This window comes from Saccopteryx bilineata, chromosome 2, assembly GCF_036850765.1.
Source record: "Saccopteryx bilineata isolate mSacBil1 chromosome 2, mSacBil1_pri_phased_curated, whole genome shotgun sequence".
Classification (NCBI taxonomy): domain Eukaryota; kingdom Metazoa; phylum Chordata; class Mammalia; order Chiroptera; family Emballonuridae; genus Saccopteryx; species Saccopteryx bilineata.
The window spans coordinates 248,797,881-248,818,632 of record NC_089491.1 but is presented as its reverse complement, the minus strand read 5'-3'; the positions used below and the strand labels follow the sequence as shown (position 1 = coordinate 248,818,632).

The 20,752-nt window shown below is 47.0% G+C and overlaps 1 protein-coding gene and 1 non-coding gene across 2 annotated transcripts; both read right to left on the bottom strand.

Moving 5' to 3' along the window:
- Nucleotides 1-875: 875 nt before the first annotated feature.
- LOC136325468 (tubulin alpha-3 chain-like) lies at nucleotides 876-7,526 on the bottom strand. The gene is made up of 4 exons (XM_066259927.1): nucleotides 7,307-7,526; nucleotides 5,935-6,083; nucleotides 4,976-5,656; nucleotides 876-1,172 (listed from the first exon to the last, which is right to left on the bottom strand). The coding sequence occupies exons 1-4, from the start codon at nucleotides 7,425-7,427 to the stop codon at nucleotides 876-878; spliced, it is 1,248 nt and encodes a 415-aa protein (XP_066116024.1). The 5' UTR covers nucleotides 7,428-7,526.
- A 10,905-nt stretch (nucleotides 7,527-18,431) lies between these two features.
- Nucleotides 18,432-18,565, bottom strand: LOC136327526 (small nucleolar RNA SNORA52). Its single transcript, XR_010729725.1, has one exon. It is a non-coding gene; the product is annotated as a small nucleolar RNA SNORA52 (small nucleolar RNA).
- Nucleotides 18,566-20,752: the final 2,187 nt, after the last annotated feature.

Genomic DNA, 20,752 nt, shown 5'->3' with positions numbered 1-20,752 from the left:
CAAGGCTCCATTGGAGCAAAGATGGCCCGGGCGCTGGGGATGGCTCCTTGGCCTCTGCCCCAGGCGCTACAGTGGCTCTGGTCGCGGCAGAGCGACGCCCCGGAGGGTCAGAGCATCGCCCCCTGGTGGGCAGAGCGTCGGCCCCTGGTGGGCGTGCCGGGTGGATCCAGGTCGGGCGCATGCGGGAGTCTGTCTGACTGTCTCTCCCCGTTTCCAGCTTCAGAAAAATACAAAAAAAAAAAAAAAAAAAGAGGCCGGAATGCGAGATCAAACCTGACAAAAACCCAGTGTTCACGACTTCTGGAGAGGTGCCTCTCATTGGAAAGCTGGGCAGTAGCCACTGATTAGGTTTTGGGAAAACTGTGATGGGCAGAAGGTTCTGTGCTAGCGACCTACGGCAGGGACCTTAAAGGGAAAAGCTAAGGGCCTTTCTGGAAACAAACTGGATTTTTAGTGGATGGGGCTGCCCCCCAAAAGGCTGAGGGTGAAAACAGCGACTCCACTGCTTATGAAAAAACCGGATTACTATTCCATTTTCCAAAGAACATCAAGTATGGGACGAACGATTTAAGAATGTTTAAATTTAAAATAATTGAAGCCTTTTCCCCTAAGTTTTACTCATGCCTTTTGAAGCCTTCTTTGTGAAAATAAAGCAGCAATTAAATATACATGCTTAATTCTTTCAGTATGAAAGGAAACGGTTTCCTCCTAGAAATCCACTTGGAAAAAGGCAAGTATCTTGATGGGGAACTTGGTAAAAGTGCAACACAAGGGAGAGACGATGCCTCAATATAGAAACTTTAATAGGTAAACATATCTTGTAATATTACAGTGGGGGGGATACAAAGGGATGGAGGCCAGCCGCACCCTCCCATTCAGTATTCTTCCCCTTCTTCAGCCTCTGCTTCCACAGAATCCACACCCACCTCTTCATAATCTTTTTCCAGAGCTGCCAGGTCCTCCCGGGCCTCTGAGAACTCCCCTTCCTCCATGCCCTCCCCCACATACCAGTGCACAAAGGCTCGCTTTGCATACATGAGATCAAACTTATGGTCCAGGCGGGCCCAGGCCTCCGCAATGGCGGTGGTGTTGCTCAGCATGCACACAGCCCGCTGCACCTTGGCCAGGTCTCCCCCGGGAACAACCGTGGGGGGCTGGTAGTTGATGCCCACCTGCCGGAGAAGGGAAAAATAGAGTGAAGTTTATATTGTGGCCTCAGAAATGGTACCTAGCCTGACTTGTAGTGAGTGCAGTGGATATAGCATCAACCTGGAACAATGAAGTCGCAAGTTCAAAACCGCAGGCTTGCCTGGTTAAGGCACATGACAGGCCACAACTACTAGTAGATGCTTTCTGCTCTTCTCCCCCCAACCCCTTTCTCTCTCTCCTCTTTCTAAATCAATAAAACCTTAAAAAAAATAGTACCTTGGCCTGACCAGGCGGTGGCGCAGTGGATAGAGCGTCGGACTGGGATGCGGAAGGACCCAGGTTCGAGACCCTGAGCTCGCCAGCTTGAGCGCGGGCTCATCTGGTTTGAGCAAAAGCTCACCAGCTTGGACCTAAGGTTGCTGGCTCAAGTAAGGGGTCACTCAGTCTGCTGTAGCCCCCCGGTCAAGGCACATATGAGAAAGCAATCAATGAACAACTAAAGTGTCACAACAAAAAACTGATGATTGATGCTTCTCATCTCTCTCTGTTTCTGTCTGTCCCTATCTATCCCTCTCTCTGACTCTCTGTCTCTGAAAAAAAAAAAAAAAAAAAAAAAAAATAGTACCTTGTTTTTAAAAATGAGCTGTGAGTCCAGTTTAAATAATGCCCTGTAGAAATTAGTATACTAGTTTTTGGCAGTATCTATCAACATTTAATATCCTTTGACTTAGTACTTTCACTTTTTGGATTTACCCACACAAGAGCACAAAGCTACATATATAAAGATTTCTCTGTATTTAATTTAAAGCACTGTTTTTAATGGCAAAACTGGAAACACATGTCCATCATAAGGAACTAGTTAAATTATTATGTGCCCATATAGTGAAACGCTTTATATAATCATGGAAAAGAATGAGAAATCTGTCCTGGCATGTCAGTATGTCCAAGGGATATTGTATACCTGGTAAAAAGAAAAACAAGTTGAATTCTACTTACTTATGCTTAGAAATAACTACAGAGTAATATATAAACTACAGCATTGGACAGCTTAGGGATCATGCTGGAGGAAGACAAATGCCTAAAAGTGTACTGAGGTGGTCCTCTATCTCTATGCTGGTGTGCAGATAGTAGTTGGCAACAGCCAGGCACACACACCAGTCTCCATAAGAGTTGGGAGGAGCAGGGAGAAGAGCACAGGGGGGTTCTGACCCTGATCAAGGGGTCCCATGGCTCTAAGACCAAGCCAGCCAGCCCCGCCAAGTAGTATTGCTGCCAGCCTCCTGTTCTATCTGGCCACTTGTGTGCAGTGAGTTGAGTCTGTCATCTATGTGAAAAGAATGTGCATCTGCCATGTTGTTAGCCTCTTTCTGGAAACATCACCCATATAGCAAGAGGCATAATATACCTTGAATATGCACAGAACATAATTTTAAGGACAATAAAGCTCTGGGGAAGAAGACTTGTTTTCAGGCTTCTTCATTGTTTTAATATTTTGCCACATATCTGCATATTTATAATAACCTAAACATACTTAATAAACATGGGAAATTCCCTGAAAATACTGCATCTCTGAGCAAATCGTTGTTAAAGTACATATGGTGAAATCACACTCAAACTGATGAAAAAGAACTTGAAAGGAATGAGAATTCAACACGGTCCATCTGAGGTTGGACTGTCTTCTGTGGGGATAGTTAAGGTTTGAATTCCTGTACTTCCTCACAGACTCGCCTCCCTATTGGCTTACAGGGGCCAGAGACTCAGGAGAGGAACCTGGGCACAGGGCACAGCACCTCCCACAGTGCCTCCCAGCTGAGACTGTCTTGGATGTCCTTACTTTCTAGAGGTCACAGTGACTGAAAGAAACTTTACTTCACCCAAGAACTTGGAAGGTTTCAGCTCCTATGTAAAACCTAAAGTCTGCAAACCTATGTAAGATTTAATGATTATTTCCAGATTAGTGAAACCTGTTCAAGATTATCTTTTGTGACTCACTTTAAATTATCAATTTCAGTTCCTCAAAGACAACCTGTGTCACAATGTCTAAAAGTGGGTCTGACAGAATAGTTTCAACAACTTGTGTGTAGTCACAGGCAAGCTACAAACATTCCAAATGGGAACAAATGACACATACATTCACTGCTACTTGTCATTGTCCATCTGGCATGACAATGGAACTTGCAACTCCCTGAACATCTTAGGACTCATGAAGGCTTACATAGGTCAGGTCTACAGGTCATCTAATACAGAAAACCAAGTGTGAACAAGGACTTAAGGAAGACTGCCTAAAGTTAATGAACTCAAGCACGAGAAAACACTTAGTACCCAACCCGTAATGGCGCAGTGGATAAAGCATTGACCTGGAATGCTGAGGTTGCAGGTTTAAAACCCTGGGCTGGCCCTGGCCGGTTGGCTCAGCGGTAGAGCCTCGGCCTAGCGTGCGGAGGACCCGGGTTCGATTCCCGGCCAGGGCACACAGGAGAAGCGCCCATTTGCTTCTCCACCCCTCCGCAGCGCTTTCCTCTCTGTCTCTCTCTTCCCCTCCCGCAGCCAAGGCTCCATTGGAGCAAAGATGGCCCAGGCGCTGGGGATGGCTCTGTGGCCTCTACCTCAGGCGCTAGAGTGACTCTGGTCGCAACATGGCGACACCCAGGATGGGCAGAGCATCGCCCCCTGGTGGGCAGAGCGTCGCCCCTGGTGGGCGTGCCGGGTGGATCCCGGTCGGGCGCATGCGGGAGTCTGTCTGACTGTCTCTCCCCGTTTCCAGCTTCAGAAAAATGAAAAAAAAAAAAAAGAAAAAAAAATAAATAAAACCCTGGGCTTGCCTGGTCAAGGCACATATGGGAGTTGATGCTTCCTGCTCTTCTCCCCTCTGTCTCTCTCCTCCCTCTCTAAAATGAGTAATTAAAAAAATATATATATATATAAATAAAAAGATAAAGCAAGCCCTGGCCGGTTAGCTCAGTGGTAGAGCGTCAGCCTGGCGTGCGGAAGTCCCGGGTTCGATTCCTGGCCAGGGCACACAGGAGAGGCGCTCATCTGCTTTTCCACCCTTCCCCCTCTCCTTCCTCTCTGTCTCTCTCTTCCCCTCCCGCAGCCGAGGCTCCATTGGAGCAAAAGATGGCCCAGGTGCTGGGGATGGCTCCTTGGCCTCTGCCCCAGGCGCTAGAGTGGCTCTGGTAGCGACAGAGCGAGGCCCCAGATGGGCAGAGCATCGCCCCCTGGTGGGCGTGCCGGGTGGATCCCGGTAGGGCGCATGCAGGAGTCTGACTGCTTCCCCATTCCCAGCTTCAGAAAAATACAAAAAATAAAAATAAATAAATAAATAAATAAAGCACTTAATCTAATAATCACAATAGGTGTATAAATTGATATTCTGTTATTTGGCTTCAAAGTACATGTTGGAATCAGTTTATAATAATGCCCCAATTTCAAATATCCACATGAATTATCAAACTGGCCAGAAAATACCTACATTTCTATTAGAAAAAATTTTGTATGTTAAGAAAAGTTGAATTGTAAGGAAAAAAAATCTCATTCTGAAGGCTAACCTCCATTTTCTACACTAATCTCACCACCCAGATGGAACAATGATCATTCAAAAATTTTCCTATTCTATTAAAAAAAAGAAATTTCTTTCACCACAGATAAACAGTGGGATGACTCAGGAATAAATTCAAAAGACACAATGATCACTCTGGTACACTAACTGATGACCAACAGCCTCGCTGCCATGCTGCCATGGAACGGGGTATTCACAAAGGGCAGCGTTCTGTCACGGTCTGCTTCACGCTGGAAGGTAAAACCCCTTATTATCACCCAGCCCTACCTTAAATCCCGTCGGGCACCAATCCACAAACTGGATGGTGCGCTTGGTCTTGATGGTGGCGATGGCCGCGTTGACGTCTTTCGGGACCACGTCCCCCCGGTACAACATGCAGCAGGCCATGTACTTGCCGTGGCGAGGGTCGCACTTGACCATCTGGTTGGCCGGCTCGAAGCAGGCATTGGTGATCTCGGCCACGGACAGCTGCTCATGGTAGGCCTTCTCGGCTGAGATGACCGGGGCGTAGGTGGCCAGCGGGAAGTGGATGCGGGGGTACGGGACCAGGTTGGTCTGGAATTCCGTCAAGTCCACGTTCAGGGCGCCATCAAAGCGCAGGGAGGCCGTGATGGAGGACACGATCTGCCCAATCAGACGATTGAGGTTGGTGTAGGTGGGCCGCTCGATGTCCAGGTTGCGCCGACATATGTCATAGATGGCTTCATTGTCCACCATGAAGGCACAGTCGGAATGTTCCAGGGTCGTGTGGGTGGTCAGGATGGAGTTGTAGGGCTCCACCACGGCCGTGGACACCTGGGGGGCTGGGTAAATGGCAAATTCAAGCTTGGACTTCTTGCCGTAGTCAACCGAGAGCCGTTCCATAAGCAGAGATGCAAACCCAGAGCCGGTGCCGCCCCCGAAGCTGTGGAAGATGAGGAAGCCCTGCAGCCCGGTGCACAGATCCGCCTGAGAAATGAGAGAAAGCAGACACCGTGAGCAAGGCCTGTTGAAGCCACACCGCCAGCCTCCAGCAAGCCTGGGGCACTTCTCTCTGCCTCCACCAGATTAAATGGATTCCACTTGTCCCCAGGGAACATGCACTACACTTAGAGGCCAGGCAAAGCAGACACCAAAGATGTCTGGATGCTGCACTGCAGCCACACCACAGAGGAAGGCCAGGGTTCATGATTCTGGCCTGGGTTTTGCCAAAGTGACCCTGGAAGGCTTCCCACCGCTCTTCTTACCAGTTTGCGGATCCGGTCCAGGACCAGGTCGACAATCTCCTTGCCGATGGTGTAATGGCCTCTGGCGTAATTATTGGCTGCATCTTCCTTCCCAGTGATCAGCTGCTCCGGGTGGAAGAGCTGCCTGTAGGTCCCTGTGCGCACTTCATCTACGAAGAGGACACATGTGCCATGGGCCTTTAGGGACGATAGTTAACTCACCAGCCTAGACAGATTTGGGGACCATTCTTATCTACCAAGCATGTGACCTTCCTTGAAGGTCAATAGCATTAGTATCACAGAATCTCTATGTAATACACAGAGCATCACTGCACTCTATGGCTCTAGGGAGGTGAACTCAACTCAGCACAAATACCGGCTTTATTGGTTCCCAAAGAAGGAACAGAGCTCTCAACTCTCTCTCACACACACACACTCTATTCTACAGGTAATATTTCTTTCATACTCAAAGGGTATAATTAAAAAGAACTTGACATACCATAGTTACCAGGTGTGGATTACTTTTGCCAAATAGTCCCATCACAGTACCTATGTCAGGGGTCCCCAAACTTTTTACACAGGGGGCCAATTCACTGTCCCTCAGACCATTGGAGGGCCAGACTATTAAAAAAAAAACTATGAACAAATCCCTATGCACACTGCACATACCTTATTTTAAAGTAAGAAAACAAAACGGGAACAAATACAATATTTAAAATAAATAACAGGTAAATTTAAATCAACAAACTGACCAGTATTTCAATGGGAACTATGTTCCCCTCACTGACCACCAATGAAAGAGGTGCCCCTTCCGGAAGTGTGGCGGGGCCAGATAAATGGCCTCAGGGGGCTGCATGCAGCCCGCGGGCTGTAGTTTGGGGACCCCTGACCTATGTAGTCTGGGTCTGAGTTTAAGGTGACATTCTGTGATCTCCTGGATGGCCACTGACAGGTACTCACTCTGCAACTCTCCTTGTAAAATACCCCAGGTATCTAATCTGGATAAACCCTACGAATGTTCTCCACTTTCTATGCCTGAGATGCAGGTCAAAATTCTTGTGCACCAGCCTGAGAGTGCACAACATTAAGGAGGAACCAGCACCTGGGAACCCTGCAGACAGGGTCCAGAAGACCACTTGCCTGGGGCTGAGGCAGTCACAGATAAATCTGTCTGGCAAAGCAGCTTTTTTTGTATGTTAGGTTTTCCTAAATCAGGAGCCTAAGGCCCACATTTCAAGCATTAACCTTTCAAGTTTCTCACCTAAGATGATCACGGACATACCTGTGTGTCCACCCATACTTTCTGCAGAGGGATTCCAAGGAGCACCCGCAGAAGTTTAACAAAGCTCTCCCAGCCTCCCTGGAAAGTCTCCCTACTTGTCCAAGTACCTACCAACTACAGTGGGCTCCAGGTCCACAAACACTGCTCTGGGCACATGCTTGCCAGCCCCAGTCTCGCTGAAGAACGTGTTGAACGAGTCATCCCCACCACCAATGGTTTTGTCACTTGGCATTTGCCCATCAGGCTGAATTCCATGTTCAAGGCAGTACAATTCCCAGCAGGCATTGCCGATCTGGACACCGGCCTGCCCGACGTGGATAGAAATGCACTCACGCTGGGAAACAAAACATAAATGTAAGACTCATTTGTATTCAAGGCAATTGTCATTATATAGTATGAAAATATAATTTAATATATGTTATATATGTGCTTCAGCATGTCTAAGGCTTTCTCAAACCTTATTTTATACGAGGCTTATGTGGCCCACTTATCCCTATGAAAACTCAGGGGCTCTAAACCAGTGGTTTTCAATGGCCAGTCTGCAAAAGTTAACCACCCTGATGTTGTATGAAGATTGAAAATCACTGCTCTACACCACCCTAGCTAAGTGCCAGTTAGTCCCAGAATCTACGAGTTTTCTACTACACGAAAATTATTTTATAACTTGGAAACTATATAATGTCAACAGTAAACTCCACATCACAGATGGTGACAGTAATTCTACAGAGAATAGCAGTTTTTGATTGTGTCCTGACCAAAGAATAAGGTAAAAATGTAGTAGAGTTGGGGAAGGAAAAGTGGACTAGCACACGGTTTACCATAACCCAAGTGCTGGTGGTCATTCTGTGTGTCTTTTCTCTGCCCCTCTAGATCTACCCTTGTTCTCCTTCCAGCTCTATGCTCCAGGAGGCTGATGCATATGGACTACATTGAAGGGTTTTCTTGTCCACTGGCTTCTGGTTACTTTTTTTTTTTTTTCAGAGTCAGAGAGAGGGATAGACAGGGACAGGCAGACAGGAACGGAGAGATGAGAAGCATCAATCATTAGTTTTTCGTTGCATGTTGCGACATCTTAGTTGTTCATTAATTGCTTTCTCACATGTGCCTTGACTACGGGCCTTTACCAGACCGAGTAACCCCTTGCTCAAGCCAGTGACCTTGGGTCCAAGCTGGTGAGCTTTTGCTCAAACCAAATGAGCCCACGCTCAAGCTGGTGACCTCGGGGTCTCGAACCTGGGTCCTCCTCATCCCAGTCCAACGCTCTATCCACTGCGCCACCGCCTGGTCAGGCAAGCTTCTGGTTACTTCAACCAATATTAAGAATCACCTAGAGACCAGGCTAGAAGGTTTGGTCAGGGTGCTCACTCCTTGGACTCCTCTCTGCCAGACTGCCATGCATTGCTTAAGTCCGTTTATCAAGACCACAAACTTTTCAGCAATCAGCCTTCCTCATAAAGCTACCCTCTCAACTTCTAGTAACCACCTTCTCCCTTTACCACTTCAAGCCTAGGAGTTAATGGCTCCTAGAGCCACAAAAGCTGGATTCTGCCCTATCTTTTTAGAAAATTCTCCTTAAAGTACCTATTTTGAAGGTACCATCTCTTTCCTGCTGGGAACCTAACTGCACAACCACTAAGCATTTATTTTTAGACACATCATCCTTGCAAATACATAGATTAAATGAAGTTTCTGGTGTCTCACCCACCCTAAATTCTAATGTACAATCCCAAGAACCTGAAGTCCTGTTTTCTGTTATACAAGCACCAAATATGTCACCAGGGCATCAAAGATTGACCTAATGCAGCAATGGATCACTGACAAGGAGGAAGCACAGCGTTATTATAACATAAAGGAAGGAGAGCACAAAGGTATGCTTGCATATTTGGTGGCAGGGAGTAGAAGCTTCTGGGTAAGTAGGGAACTATGTCATCCAACAAGAATACGAAAGTGGGTAAAGCTGTTGGCTCCCGAGCACAAATCAGGGAACTGGCACCAAACTGAACCTGTGCTCATTGGACTTTTCTCCCTTATGTATTCAGAGTGAAAAGGCCAGTTTCATTTAAAAATGTTCTTGGCTCAGGCTGGGTAGCTCAATTGGTTGGAGCATCGCCCCAACATGTTGAGGTTACAGGTTTGATCCCCAGTCAGGGCACATACAAGAATCAACCGATATCAGTATGAATAAGTAGAACAACAAATTGATGTTTGTCTTCCTTCCTTTCTCTCTTAAAAAAAATAAATAAAAATCAAGACTGACCAGGTGGTGGTGCAATGGATAGAGCGTCGACCTGGGATGCTGATGACCCAGATTTGAAACCTCAAGATAGCTGGCTTGAGTGTGGGATCATGAACATGACCCCAAGGTTGCTGCTTGAGCCGAGAGGTCGCTGGCTTGAGCAAGGTCACTGGCTCAGCTGGAGCCCCCTCCCCACCTTTGTCAAGACAGTATGACAAGCAATCAATGAATAACCAAGTGCCACACTACAAGTTGATGTTTCTCATCTCTCTCCCTTCCTGTCTGTCCTTCACTCTCTCTTGCTTAAAAAATAAATAAAAAATGTTCTTGATGAAGCAAAATCATTAACTTTAACTCTCTACCCTTGGGTACTGTGACAAATGGAAAGTACACATAAAGTACTTGTGTATATGCTGAAACACGGCTGTCTTGAGAGAGAGCACTTGTATATTTTGGTTGCCAGCTGTGAACTTTTTTCATGGAATGCTATTTATACTTGAAAGAGAGGATAATCTGGATGACTTGCATATTTGTTATTTATGTTAACGTGCTGCTTTAAAGTAAATAAATATTTTTAGGCCCTAGCAAGGTAGCTCAGCAGTTTATCCACTGAATCAGGGGATTTGGCGGTTCTATCCTGGGTCAGGGCACATACAAGAATAAACCAATGGCCTGACCAGGCGGTGGCGCAGTGGATAGAGCGTCAGACTGGGATGCAGAGGACCCAGGTTTGAGACCCCAAGGTCGCCAGCTTGAGCGCGGGCTCATCTGGTTTGAGCAAAAACCCACCAGCTTGAACCCAAGGTCGCTGGTTCCAGCAAGGGGTTACTCGGTCTGCTGAAGGCCCACGGTCAAGGCACATATGAGAAAGCAATCAATGAACAACTAAGGCGTTGCAATGTGCAATGAAAAACTAATGATTGATGCTTCTCATTTCTCTCCGTTCCTGTCTTTCTGTCCCTGTCTATTCCTCTCTCTCTGTCTCTGTAAAAAAAAAAAAAGAATAAACCAATGAATGCATAAATAAGTGGAACAATAAAATTGATATTTCTGTCTCTCCCATTTTCTAAAATATATTTTAAAAATTTTAAATAATTATAAAGCCTGACCTGTGGTGGCGCAGTGGATAAAGCGTTGACCTGAAAGGCTGAGGTCGCCCATTCAAAACCCTGGGCTTGCCTGGTCAAGGCACATATGGGAGTTGGAGCTTCCAGCTCCTCCCCCTGTTCTCTCTCTCTCTAATAAAAAAATGAATAAAATCTAAAAAAAAAATAAGTAAATAAAATAATTATAAAAATAAATATTTTTACAGTTCTCAGTTTTAATATCTAATGGGATAAGTGTAGGAGGTCCTGAGACCAGAAAGTTTGAGAAGTGCCCTCCTGTCTTCAGGAACGCAACACTATGGTTTTTCCTCTCAGAGATGGGAGTCAATGCCATCTAACAACCCATCGGCCACCCTGGCTCATTACCGCTAAGGTGACTAACTGTGCTCCTTTTAGGGAGGACAGTCCTTTTGTAAGTTCCGTCCTCCCTCAAAAAGTGTCCTCCTACATGTCCTCCTTTTTGATATTGGAAGACTAATCTGTAAATGTCCGTATTCAATCAATGCAGTTGATTTACAGCATGTGATGTGACATATTTGTATCTAAACGAGTACTTTATTACAATTATTATTAAAAATTAATAGGAATGTAAGCATAATTACAACATAAATTATAAATGTTTTTACTATGCATTTATCATATTATAGTGTATTATTGTTGCAATGAATAAAATGTTTCTTTTATTTATGATATTGTTTTCTTCCATTTATTTTTGTCCTCCTTTTCATTGTAAAAAAGTTGGTCACCTTATTACCGCACAACTTCTGGGGAGCTGCCTGCCCCTGCCAGCCCCTCTTCACCCAGCCCACTCCCACGCTGGTGGGGAGGTCACCCCTGCCCTCTGGGAGCACAAATTCAGAACAAGCCAGCGTCCTTGTGTGCCCATTCAGCGGACCTCCAGGCCTCGTGGTGCCTCCGGACTAGCGCTATGCTCGCCCTCTCCAGCCCTCTCTAGCCCTCTCTCCCTGCTGATGTCCGCTCCCGCAGTACCCCGGATTTCTCCATCTGCCACTTCACGTGGTGGGCTTCTTCCACCCTCCCGCCTGGCCATCTATGGGTTGCAGGTTTCTGGGGTCCTGCCAACGCGCTCTGGGCCTACAGTGCCCCTGCCCAGCCCCAGGGCCTTACCATGGTGAGCTCTGCGCTACCGGTCTGCTACTTGACCCCAACTGTGCTGCACACACCACGCGCTCAACTGCCACCCCCGCAATGCCCACGCTACCCTTTCTGGAGCGCCTCGGGACGTGCAGAGGCCAAGATTCCAACTTCTGATTGACTGTTGCTCGACTTGTAGAGTGTGGCTCTTTCTGATTGGGTGCAGGTTTGGCGGGAAGGCTGTGGGGTCGAGGAAGGCTGAGCACAGAACCCAGTGTTTGGGAGCATTCTCTGAGTTAAGATTGGACAAAAAAAAAAAAAAAAAGAAAGAAAAGAAAAATGATTGGACGGCAGTGGTGGCCCCCTGGGTGGGGAACAGGACGTGACCCTGTATGTAAACCCCTTGTGGCATGCGAATGGCTTGCTGGCCACCTTGGACTATCGTCCCCTCACCAGATACTTTATGCCCTTGCCTCCCTGCTTTCTGTGCATGTCTTTGTAAGCAAGGTCACCTCCTGGAGGTGTGACTGACATCTACCCAAAGCCTGCACCCTCACTTTCCTCCCCCCACCCCCCGTCCCAGTGCAGAAATGCCTTTCCCATCCAGCAACCTGAAATCAGGCAGGATTTGATTACTTTTTTTTTTTTTTCCCGAAGCTGGAAATGGGGAGAGACAGTCAGACAGACTCCCGCATGCTCCCGACCGGGATCCACCCGGCACGCCCACCAGGGGGCGACGCTCTGCCCGCCAGGGGCCGATGCTCTGCCCCTCTGGGGCGTCGCTCTGTTGCGACCAGAGCCACTCTAGCGCCTGGGGCAGAGGCCAAGGAGCCATCCCCAGCGCCCGGGCTATCTTTGCTCCAATGGAGTCTCGCTGCGGGAGGGGAAGAGAGAGACAGAGAGGAAGGAGAGGGGGAGGGGTGGAGAAGCAGATGGGTGCTTCTCCTGTGTGCCCTGGCCGGGAATCGAACCCGGGACCCCTTGCACGCCAGGCCGACGCTCTACCACTGATTACTTCTTTTTTTTTTTATTTAATTTAATTTAATTTAATTTTTTGTATTTTTCTGTAGTTGGAAACGGCGAGGCAGTCAGACAGACCGGGATCCACCCGGCATGCCCACCAGGGGGCGTCGCTCTGTTGCAGCCAGAGCCATTCTAGCGCCTGAGGCAGAGGCCATAGAGCCATCCTCAGCGCCAGGGCCAACTCTGCTCCAGTGGAGCCCTGGCTGCAGGAGAGGAAGAGAGAGACAGAAAGGAAAGGAGGGGGGAGGAGTGGAGAAGCAGATGGGCGCCTCTCCTGTGTGCCCTGGCCGGGAATCAAACCCGGGACTCCTGCACACCAGGCCGACGCTCTACCACTGAGCAAACCGGCCAGGGCTGATTACTTCTTTTTTTAAAAAAAATATTTTATTTACTCATTTTAGAGGGAGGAGAGAAAGAGAGAGAGAAGGAAGGGAGGAGCAGGAAACATCAACTCCCATAAGTGCCTTGACCAGGTAAGCCTAGGGTTTCGAACCAGCAACCTCAGCATTCCAGGTCGACCCTTTATCCACTGCGCCACCACAGGTCAGGCTGATTACTTCTTTATGAGGAATGTGTGTCCTGGGAGAAGGCGAGGTGTATGCAAGAGCTGGGATGGTGCACAATGTCCATTTTGGAAGACTTTGGAAAAATCACTTGATTCTTCCATTCCTTAAAGATCTACTGAACTTTCTTTAGGATCCAATGGATCTTTAATTAAGGGAAAAGTGGACCTGTGGTGGCACAGTGGATAAAGCGTCGACCTGGAAATGCTGAGGTCACCGGTTCGAAACCCTGGGCTTGCCTGGTCAAGGCACATATGAGAGTTAATGCTTACAGCTGCTCCCCCCTTCTCTCTCTCTGTCTCTCTCTTGCCCTCTCTCTCTCCTCTCTAAAAATGAATAAATAAATAAAAATAAAATAAAATAAATTAAGGGAAAAGTGGGGGCGGAGAGATCCAAGCATGTATCCAGCTCATCAGCATAACGCAGCACTCTGTTCTGGTGTTCCAACCAGACCCTTAACTTCTATAGAGGAGAGTGCAGAACCACTCCATGACGTGTGGACATGCCAGATAGAGGAATTGGAAGTTTTCTGTAGGACTTAGGGAACCTCTGAACAGTACCAACAGATCTGCCCTTGGAAAGATGGTATTGGGCCTGACCAGGTGGTGGTGCAGTGGATAGAGTGTTGGACTTTGATGCGGAGGATCCAGGTTCAAAACCCCGAGGTTGCCAGCTTAAGTGCGGACACAGCTTGAGCCCAAGGTCGCTGGCTTGAGTCAAGGGTCACTCAGTCTGCTGTAGCCCCCCCCTTCCGGTCAAGGCACATATGAGAAAGCAATCAATGACCAACTAAAGTCGCGCAACGAAGAATTGATGCTTCTCATCTCTCTCCCTTCCTCTTTCTGTCCCTGTCTGTCTCGTCTCTGTCACAAAAAAAGAAAAAAAGGAAGATGGTATTGGTAATAGGAGGAGGGGGATGAAGGGAAACCAGAAGAAACCCTCCCTGCCTCTTCAACCCATGAAATTGAATCTTTCTGCCTTAAGTCAGTTTGGGCTGCCATAACAAAATATAAATTATTTTCTCACAGTTCTGCAGAGTAGAAGTCCCAGATCAAGGTCTGGGAGGGTTGGGAGGGTTTATTTCTGGTGAGGGCTCACTTTCTGGCTTGCTTTATCTTGCTGTGTCTTCACAGGAGAGGATGGGGAAGAGAACAAGCACACTGCTGCCTCTTTTTTTTTTTTATTAAGAATACATTTATATATAGCCTGACCAGGTGGTTGCGCTGAGGATAGAGCATTGGCCTGGGACGCTGAGGATCTACATTTGAAACCGCGAGGTCGCCAGTTTGAGCTCAGTCTCACCAGCTTGAGCACAGTGTCCCTGGCTTGAGCTTGAGTGTGGGATCATAAGCATGACCCCATGGTCGCTGGCTTGAACCCAAAGCTCTAGCTTGAGTCCAAGGTTGCTGGCTTGATTGAGCAAGGGGTCACTGCCTCAGCTGGAGGCTTCCCCCCAATAAGGCACATATGAGAAAGCAATCAATGAACAACTAAGTTTCCACAACAAAGAATTGATGCTTCCCATCTCTCTCCCTTCCTGTCTGTCTCTCTCTCACACACACACAAAAAGAATATACCATATATATTTTTAAGATATTTATTTACTGATTTTACAGAGGGAGAAAGGAATGGGTGTGAGAAGTATAAAGTCATAATTGCTTCACTTTAGTTGTTCATTGATTGCTTGTTGCTTGTTGTATGTGCCTTGACCCGGCAATCCTAGGATTTTGAACTGGCGACCACAGTGTTCCAGGTGGATGCTCTATCCACTGTACCACCACAGACCAGACATTAAAAAATTTTTTTTTTACATTTTATTGATTTTAGAGAGAGGAAGGGAGGGAGAGCAAGAGGGAAACATCAGTTTGTTGTTCCACTTATTCAATCATTGGTTGATTCTTGCATGTGCTCTGATCAGAAATAAAACCCTCAACTTTGGTGTATTGGAAGGATAGGATGGTCTAACAAACTGAACTACTGGGCCAGAGCCCTGGTGCCTATTCTTATAAGGACACTAATCCTGATTATCTCATTTAACCTTAATTACTTCTTAAATCCAAATACAGTCACATTAGAGGTCAGGGCTTCAAGATATGAATGGGGGGGGCACAATTCAGTCTGTAGTACCTTCTTTCCTGAGGACACTAACCATGCCATACACATACTGAATTGTATCCAATATCAGGTTGTGTTTTTAAGTACCATTTGTTTTTCTGATTATGAAAGTAAAACATACTGAGAGTAAGAAGTATGGAAATGCAGGAAAATATAAAGAAAATTACACTCCATAAACCTACAAACACAGTCATTTTGGGGGGTCTTTTTTTTTCTGTGTGTAAGTATTCATCGTTTTTTTAAAAAAAAAAACACAGGCCCTGGCCAGTTGGCTCAGCGGTAGAGCGTCGGCCTGGCGTGCGGGGGACTCGGGTTCGATTCCCGGCCAGGGCACATAGGAGAAGCACCCATTTGCTTCTCCACACCCCCCCTTCCTTTCTGTCTCTCTCTTCCCCTCCCGCAGCCAAGGCTCCATTGGAGCAAAGATGGCCCGGGCGCTGGGGATGGCTCCTTGGCCTCTGCCCCAGGCGCTGGAGTGGCTCTGGTTGCGGCAGAGCGACGCCCCGGAGGGGCAGAGCATCGCCCCCTGGTGGGCAGAGCGTCACCCCTGGTGGGCGTGCGGGGTGGATCCCGGTCGGGCGCATGCGGGAGTCTGTCTGTCTCTCCCTGTTTCCAGCTTCAGAAAAATACAAAAAAAAAAAAAACCCAAAAAACCAAAAAAATCACACACAATTTGGATCAAACAGTATGATCTTTTTTTGTAATAGCTTTCTTGATATATAATTCACATGCCATACAATTCACTCATTTCAAGTGGTACATCATTAAATGGTTTTTAGTGTGTATGCAGTTATATATCCATCACCACAATCAATTTTAGAACATTTTGATCATTCCAAAAATGAAACCCATTCCCTGTAGCTGTCAACTCCCAGTCCCTCCTATTTCCCCAGCCCTAGGCAACTTCTTTCTATCTTTTTTTTCTTTTTAAAAAAAATGTATTCATTTTAGAGAGGAGAGGGAGACAGAGAGAGAGAGAAGAGAGACAGAGAGAGAGAAGGGGGGAGCAGCTGGAAGCATCAACTCCCATATGTGCCTTGACCAGGCAAGCCCAGGGTTTCGAACCGGTGACCTCAGCATTTTCAGGTCGACGCTTTATCCACTGTGCCACCACAGGTCAGGCTCTTTCTATCTTTGTAGATTTGCCTCTCCTAAACATTTCGTATAACTTGAATCATCCATGGCCTGACTGGGCGGTGGTGCAGTGGATAGAGCATCAGACTGGGATGCGGAAGACCCAGGTTCGAGACCCCCGAGGTTGCCAGCTTGAGTGAGGGCTCATCTGGTTTGAGCAAAAGCTCACCAGCTTGAGCCCAAGGTTGCTGGCTCCAGCAAGGGGTTACTTGGTCTGCTGAAGGCCCACGGTCAAGGCACATATGAGAAAGCAATCAATGAACAACTAAGGTGTTGCAATGCGCAATGAAAAACTAATGATTGATGCTTCTCATCTGTCTATCCCTCTCTCTGACACTCTCTCTGTCCCTGTAAAAAAAAAAAAAAAAAAAAAAAAAAGAATCATCCATGTTGTAGCATGTACTAGTACTTCATTCCTTTTCTTTCTTTTTTTTTGTGACAGACAGAGAGAGGGACAGATAGGGACAGAAAAACAGAAAGGGAGAGAGATGAGAAGCATCAATTATTTGTTGAGGAACCTTAGTTGTTCATTGATTGCTTTCTCATATGTGCCTTGACCAGGGAGCATATAGTAGAACGAGTGACCTAGAGCTTCAAGCCAATGACCCTGGGGTCATGTCTATGATCCCATGTTCAAGCCAGCAACCCTACGCTCAAGCTGGTGAGCCTGTGCTCAAGCCAGCAACCTTGGGGTTTCAAACCTGGGTCCTCTACATCCCAGTCCAACTCTCTATCCACTATGCCACTGCCTGGTCAGGCTTATTCTTTTTTCTTGTAAGCAGCTTTATTTTTTTTTAATTGACTCAGTACATTTTATTTTATTTTATTTTTACAGAGACAGAGAGAGAGTCAGAGAGAGGGATAGATAGGGACAGACAGACAGGAACAAAGAGAAATAAGAAGCATCAATCATTAGTTTTTTATTGTGACGCCTTAGTTGTTCATTGATTGCTCTCTCATATGTGCCTTAACTGTGGGACTACAGCAGACTGAGTAACCCCTTGCTCAAGCCAGCGACCTTCGGTCCAAGCTGGTGAGCTTTGCTCAAACCAGATGAGCCCACTGACAGATGAACAAGCTGGTGACCTCGGGGTCTCAAACCTGGGTCCTCCATATCCCAGTCCGACGCTCTATCCACTGCACCAATGCCTGGTCAGGCTTGTAAGCAGCTTTTTTTTTTTTTAATTATTTTTATCTATTTATTCATTTTTAGAGGAGAGAGAGAAAGATTGAAAGAGAGAGAGAGAGGAGCAGGAAGCTTCAACTCCCATATGTGCCTTGACCAGGCAAGCCCAGGGTTTTTTTGAACTGGCAACGTCAGTCTTTCCAGGTCGACGCTTTATCCACTGTGCCACCACAGGTCAGGCTAAGCAGCTTTATTGATTTTTTTTTTAAGATTTTATTTATTCATTATAGAGAGGGGAGAGAGAGAGAGAAAGGGGAGGAGCAAGAAGCATCAACTCCAATATGTGCCTTGACCAGAGCAACTTTATTGAAATAAAATTCACATACCATACAGTTTACCTGTTTAAAGTATTCAATTCAAATATTTTTAGTATATTCATATAATTGTGCAACTATTACCATAGTCAATTATTAGAACAATTTTATCACCCCAAATTTCACTCCTTTTTATTGCCAAATAATATACCATTGTATGGGTATACCACATCTTTATTTATCCATTCATCAATTAGTAAGCATTTGCACTTTGTGGATAATACTAATAATGCTGCTGTAACCATTCATGTGCAAGTTTTGTATTTCTCAAGGAAATATGCTGGGTCATGTGGTAACGAAATGTTTAACCTTTTGTGGAACTGCCAGACAAACCATGTGATTTTTTTAATCCTCATCTTCTCACTTAACATTAATCATGTGCATTTTCACAAATTGCTCACTGCACTTTGTTTTTTGTTTGTTTTTGTTTTTTTGTTCTCCCCCCCCCCCATGCCCGTCCTTCAGAGTGTCTAGAAGTGCCCTGGCATGAGCCCACTGAGGCTGCGCTCACTCCTCTGGGTGAATCTTCTAAGGTGCTCTGGTACATAAGCAAAACCTCACAGGCCACAGGCTGACCAGCAGGGATTAGGATGGACCATCTCACTGCACTTTGAACACTCAGTTTTTAATGTTTGCAGAGTTCCAAATCTTATAAGTGGTCCCCTCTTATTAGGCATTTAAACTATTTCCAATTTTCATTATTATAAACAGTAATATTTCTATAGAGCAGAACAGCCAGACCACTGGATCAAAGGACATAGGCAGTTTTAAGGCTCTTAGTGCCTTTTTTTTTTTTTTTTCATTTTTCTGAAGCTGGAAACAGGGAGAGACAGTCAGACAGACTCCCGCATGCGCCCGACCAGGATCCACCCGGCACGCCCACCATGGGGCGACGCTCTGCCCACCAGGGGGCGATGCTCTGCCCATCCTGGGCGTCGCCATGTTGCAACCAGAGCCACTCTAGCACCTGAGGCAGAGGCCACAGAGCCATCCCCAGCACCTGGGCCATCTTTGCTCCAATGGAGCCTTGGCTGCGGGAGGGGAAGAGAGAGACAGAGAGGAAGGCGCGGCAGAGGGGTGAGAAGCAAATGGGCGCTTCTCCTGTGTGCCCTGGCCGGGAATCGAACCCGGGTCCTCCACACGCTAGGCGGGCTTCTTTTTCTGAAGTTGGAAACGGGGAGGCAGTCAGACAGACTCCCGCATGCGCCTGACCGGGATCCACCCGGCATGCCCACCAGGGGGCGATGCTCTTCCCATCTGGGGCGTTGCTCTGTTACAACCAGAGCCACTCTATCACCTGAGGCAGAGGCCATAGAGCCATCCCCAGCGCCCTGGCCAACTTTGCTCCAATGGAGCCTTGGCTGCGGGAGGGGAAGAAAGAGACAGAGGAAGGAGAGGGGAAGGGGTGGAGAAGCAGATGGGCGCTTCTCCTGTGTGCCCTGGCTGGGAATCAAACCCAGGACTCCCGCACACCAGGCCAATGCTCTACCACTGAGCCAACTGGCCAGGGCCTAGGCTCTCAGTGCCTAATGATAGATTGCTTTCCAAAATAGTTGTGACAGTTTGCACCAAGGCAAACTGAGTTTGGGAATGCCTGTTGCACACCACCTTGTCTTTCCTATTTATTGATTTTTTTAGATTTTATTTATTGATTTCTTTGGAGAGAGACAGAGAGAGGGTAGAAAGAGTGGGGAGAGGCAGAAAGCATTTACTCATAGTCGTGGTTTCCTGTATGTGCCTTTACTTGGCAAGCCCAGGGATTTGAACTGGCAACCTCTGCATTCCAGGTCGATGCTTTATCCACTGCACCATCACAGGTCAGGCACCACCTTGTGTTTTTTGGTTTTTGTGTGTGACAGAGACAGAGGAACAAAATAGGAACAGATAGCCTGACCAGGCGGTGGCACAGTGGATAGAGAGTCGGACTGGGATGTGGAAGACCCACCAGGTTTGAGACCCCAAGGTCGCCAGCTTGAGTGCAGGCTCATCTGGTTTGAGCAAAAGCTCACCAGCTTGGACCCAAGGTCGCTGGCTCAAGCAAGGAGTTACTCAGTCTTCTGAAGGCCCATATTCAAGGCACATATGAGAAATCAATCAATGAACTAAGGTGTTGCAATGAAAAACTGATGATTGATGCTTCTCATCTCTCTCCGTACCTGTCTGTCTGTCCATATCTATCCCTCTCTCTGACTCTCTCTGTCTCTGTAAAAAAAAAAAAAAAGGAAAAGATAGACAGGAAGGGAGAGAGATGAGAAGTATCAATTCTTCATGTGGCACCTTAGTTGTGTTGTTCATTGATTGATTTCTCATATGTGCCTAGATGGTTGGAGGGGGCTACAGCAGACTGAGTGACTTCTTACTCAAGCCAGTGACCTTGGGCTTAAAATGGCGAGCCTTGCTCAAACCAGATGAGCCCCTGCTCAAGCTGGTAACCTTGGGGTTTCAAACCTGGGTCCTCTGGGTCCCAGTCTGATGCTCTATCCACTGTGCCACTGGCCGTCAGGCACCACCTTGTCTTTTTTTTGTTTTGTTTTGTTTTTTACCACCTTGTGTTTTAATTGTCTCCTGAGGTAAGTCACCAGAGCAGGGACTTGTTTAGGTACCTTTGACCCCATGCTCAATGTGTAGCACATGGTACTACTTTGTGTTACATGAATGAGAACAAGGGAAGACCCAGACGAGTGCAGTGGCTGGGGATGGGGAGGAGGGTACAGGTATCTGAGTCATTGTGTAGGTCAGCTCCACAGGACTTAACACCTGGTTGACATGGGGACTCAGTGCAGAC

Coding starts and splice junctions, on each gene's coding strand:
- LOC136325468 (XM_066259927.1), bottom strand. CDS start 7,427: ATGCCAAGTGACAAAACCATTGGTGGTGGGGATGACTCGTTCAACACG. Junction 6,084..7,306: donor CCTGGAGCCCACTGTAGTTG/GTAGGTACTTGG, acceptor TCCTCTTCGTAG/ATGAAGTGCGCACAGGGACC. Junction 1,173..4,975: donor GGTGCCCGACGGGATTTAAG/GTAGGGCTGGGT, acceptor CTTCTCCGGCAG/GTGGGCATCAACTACCAGCC.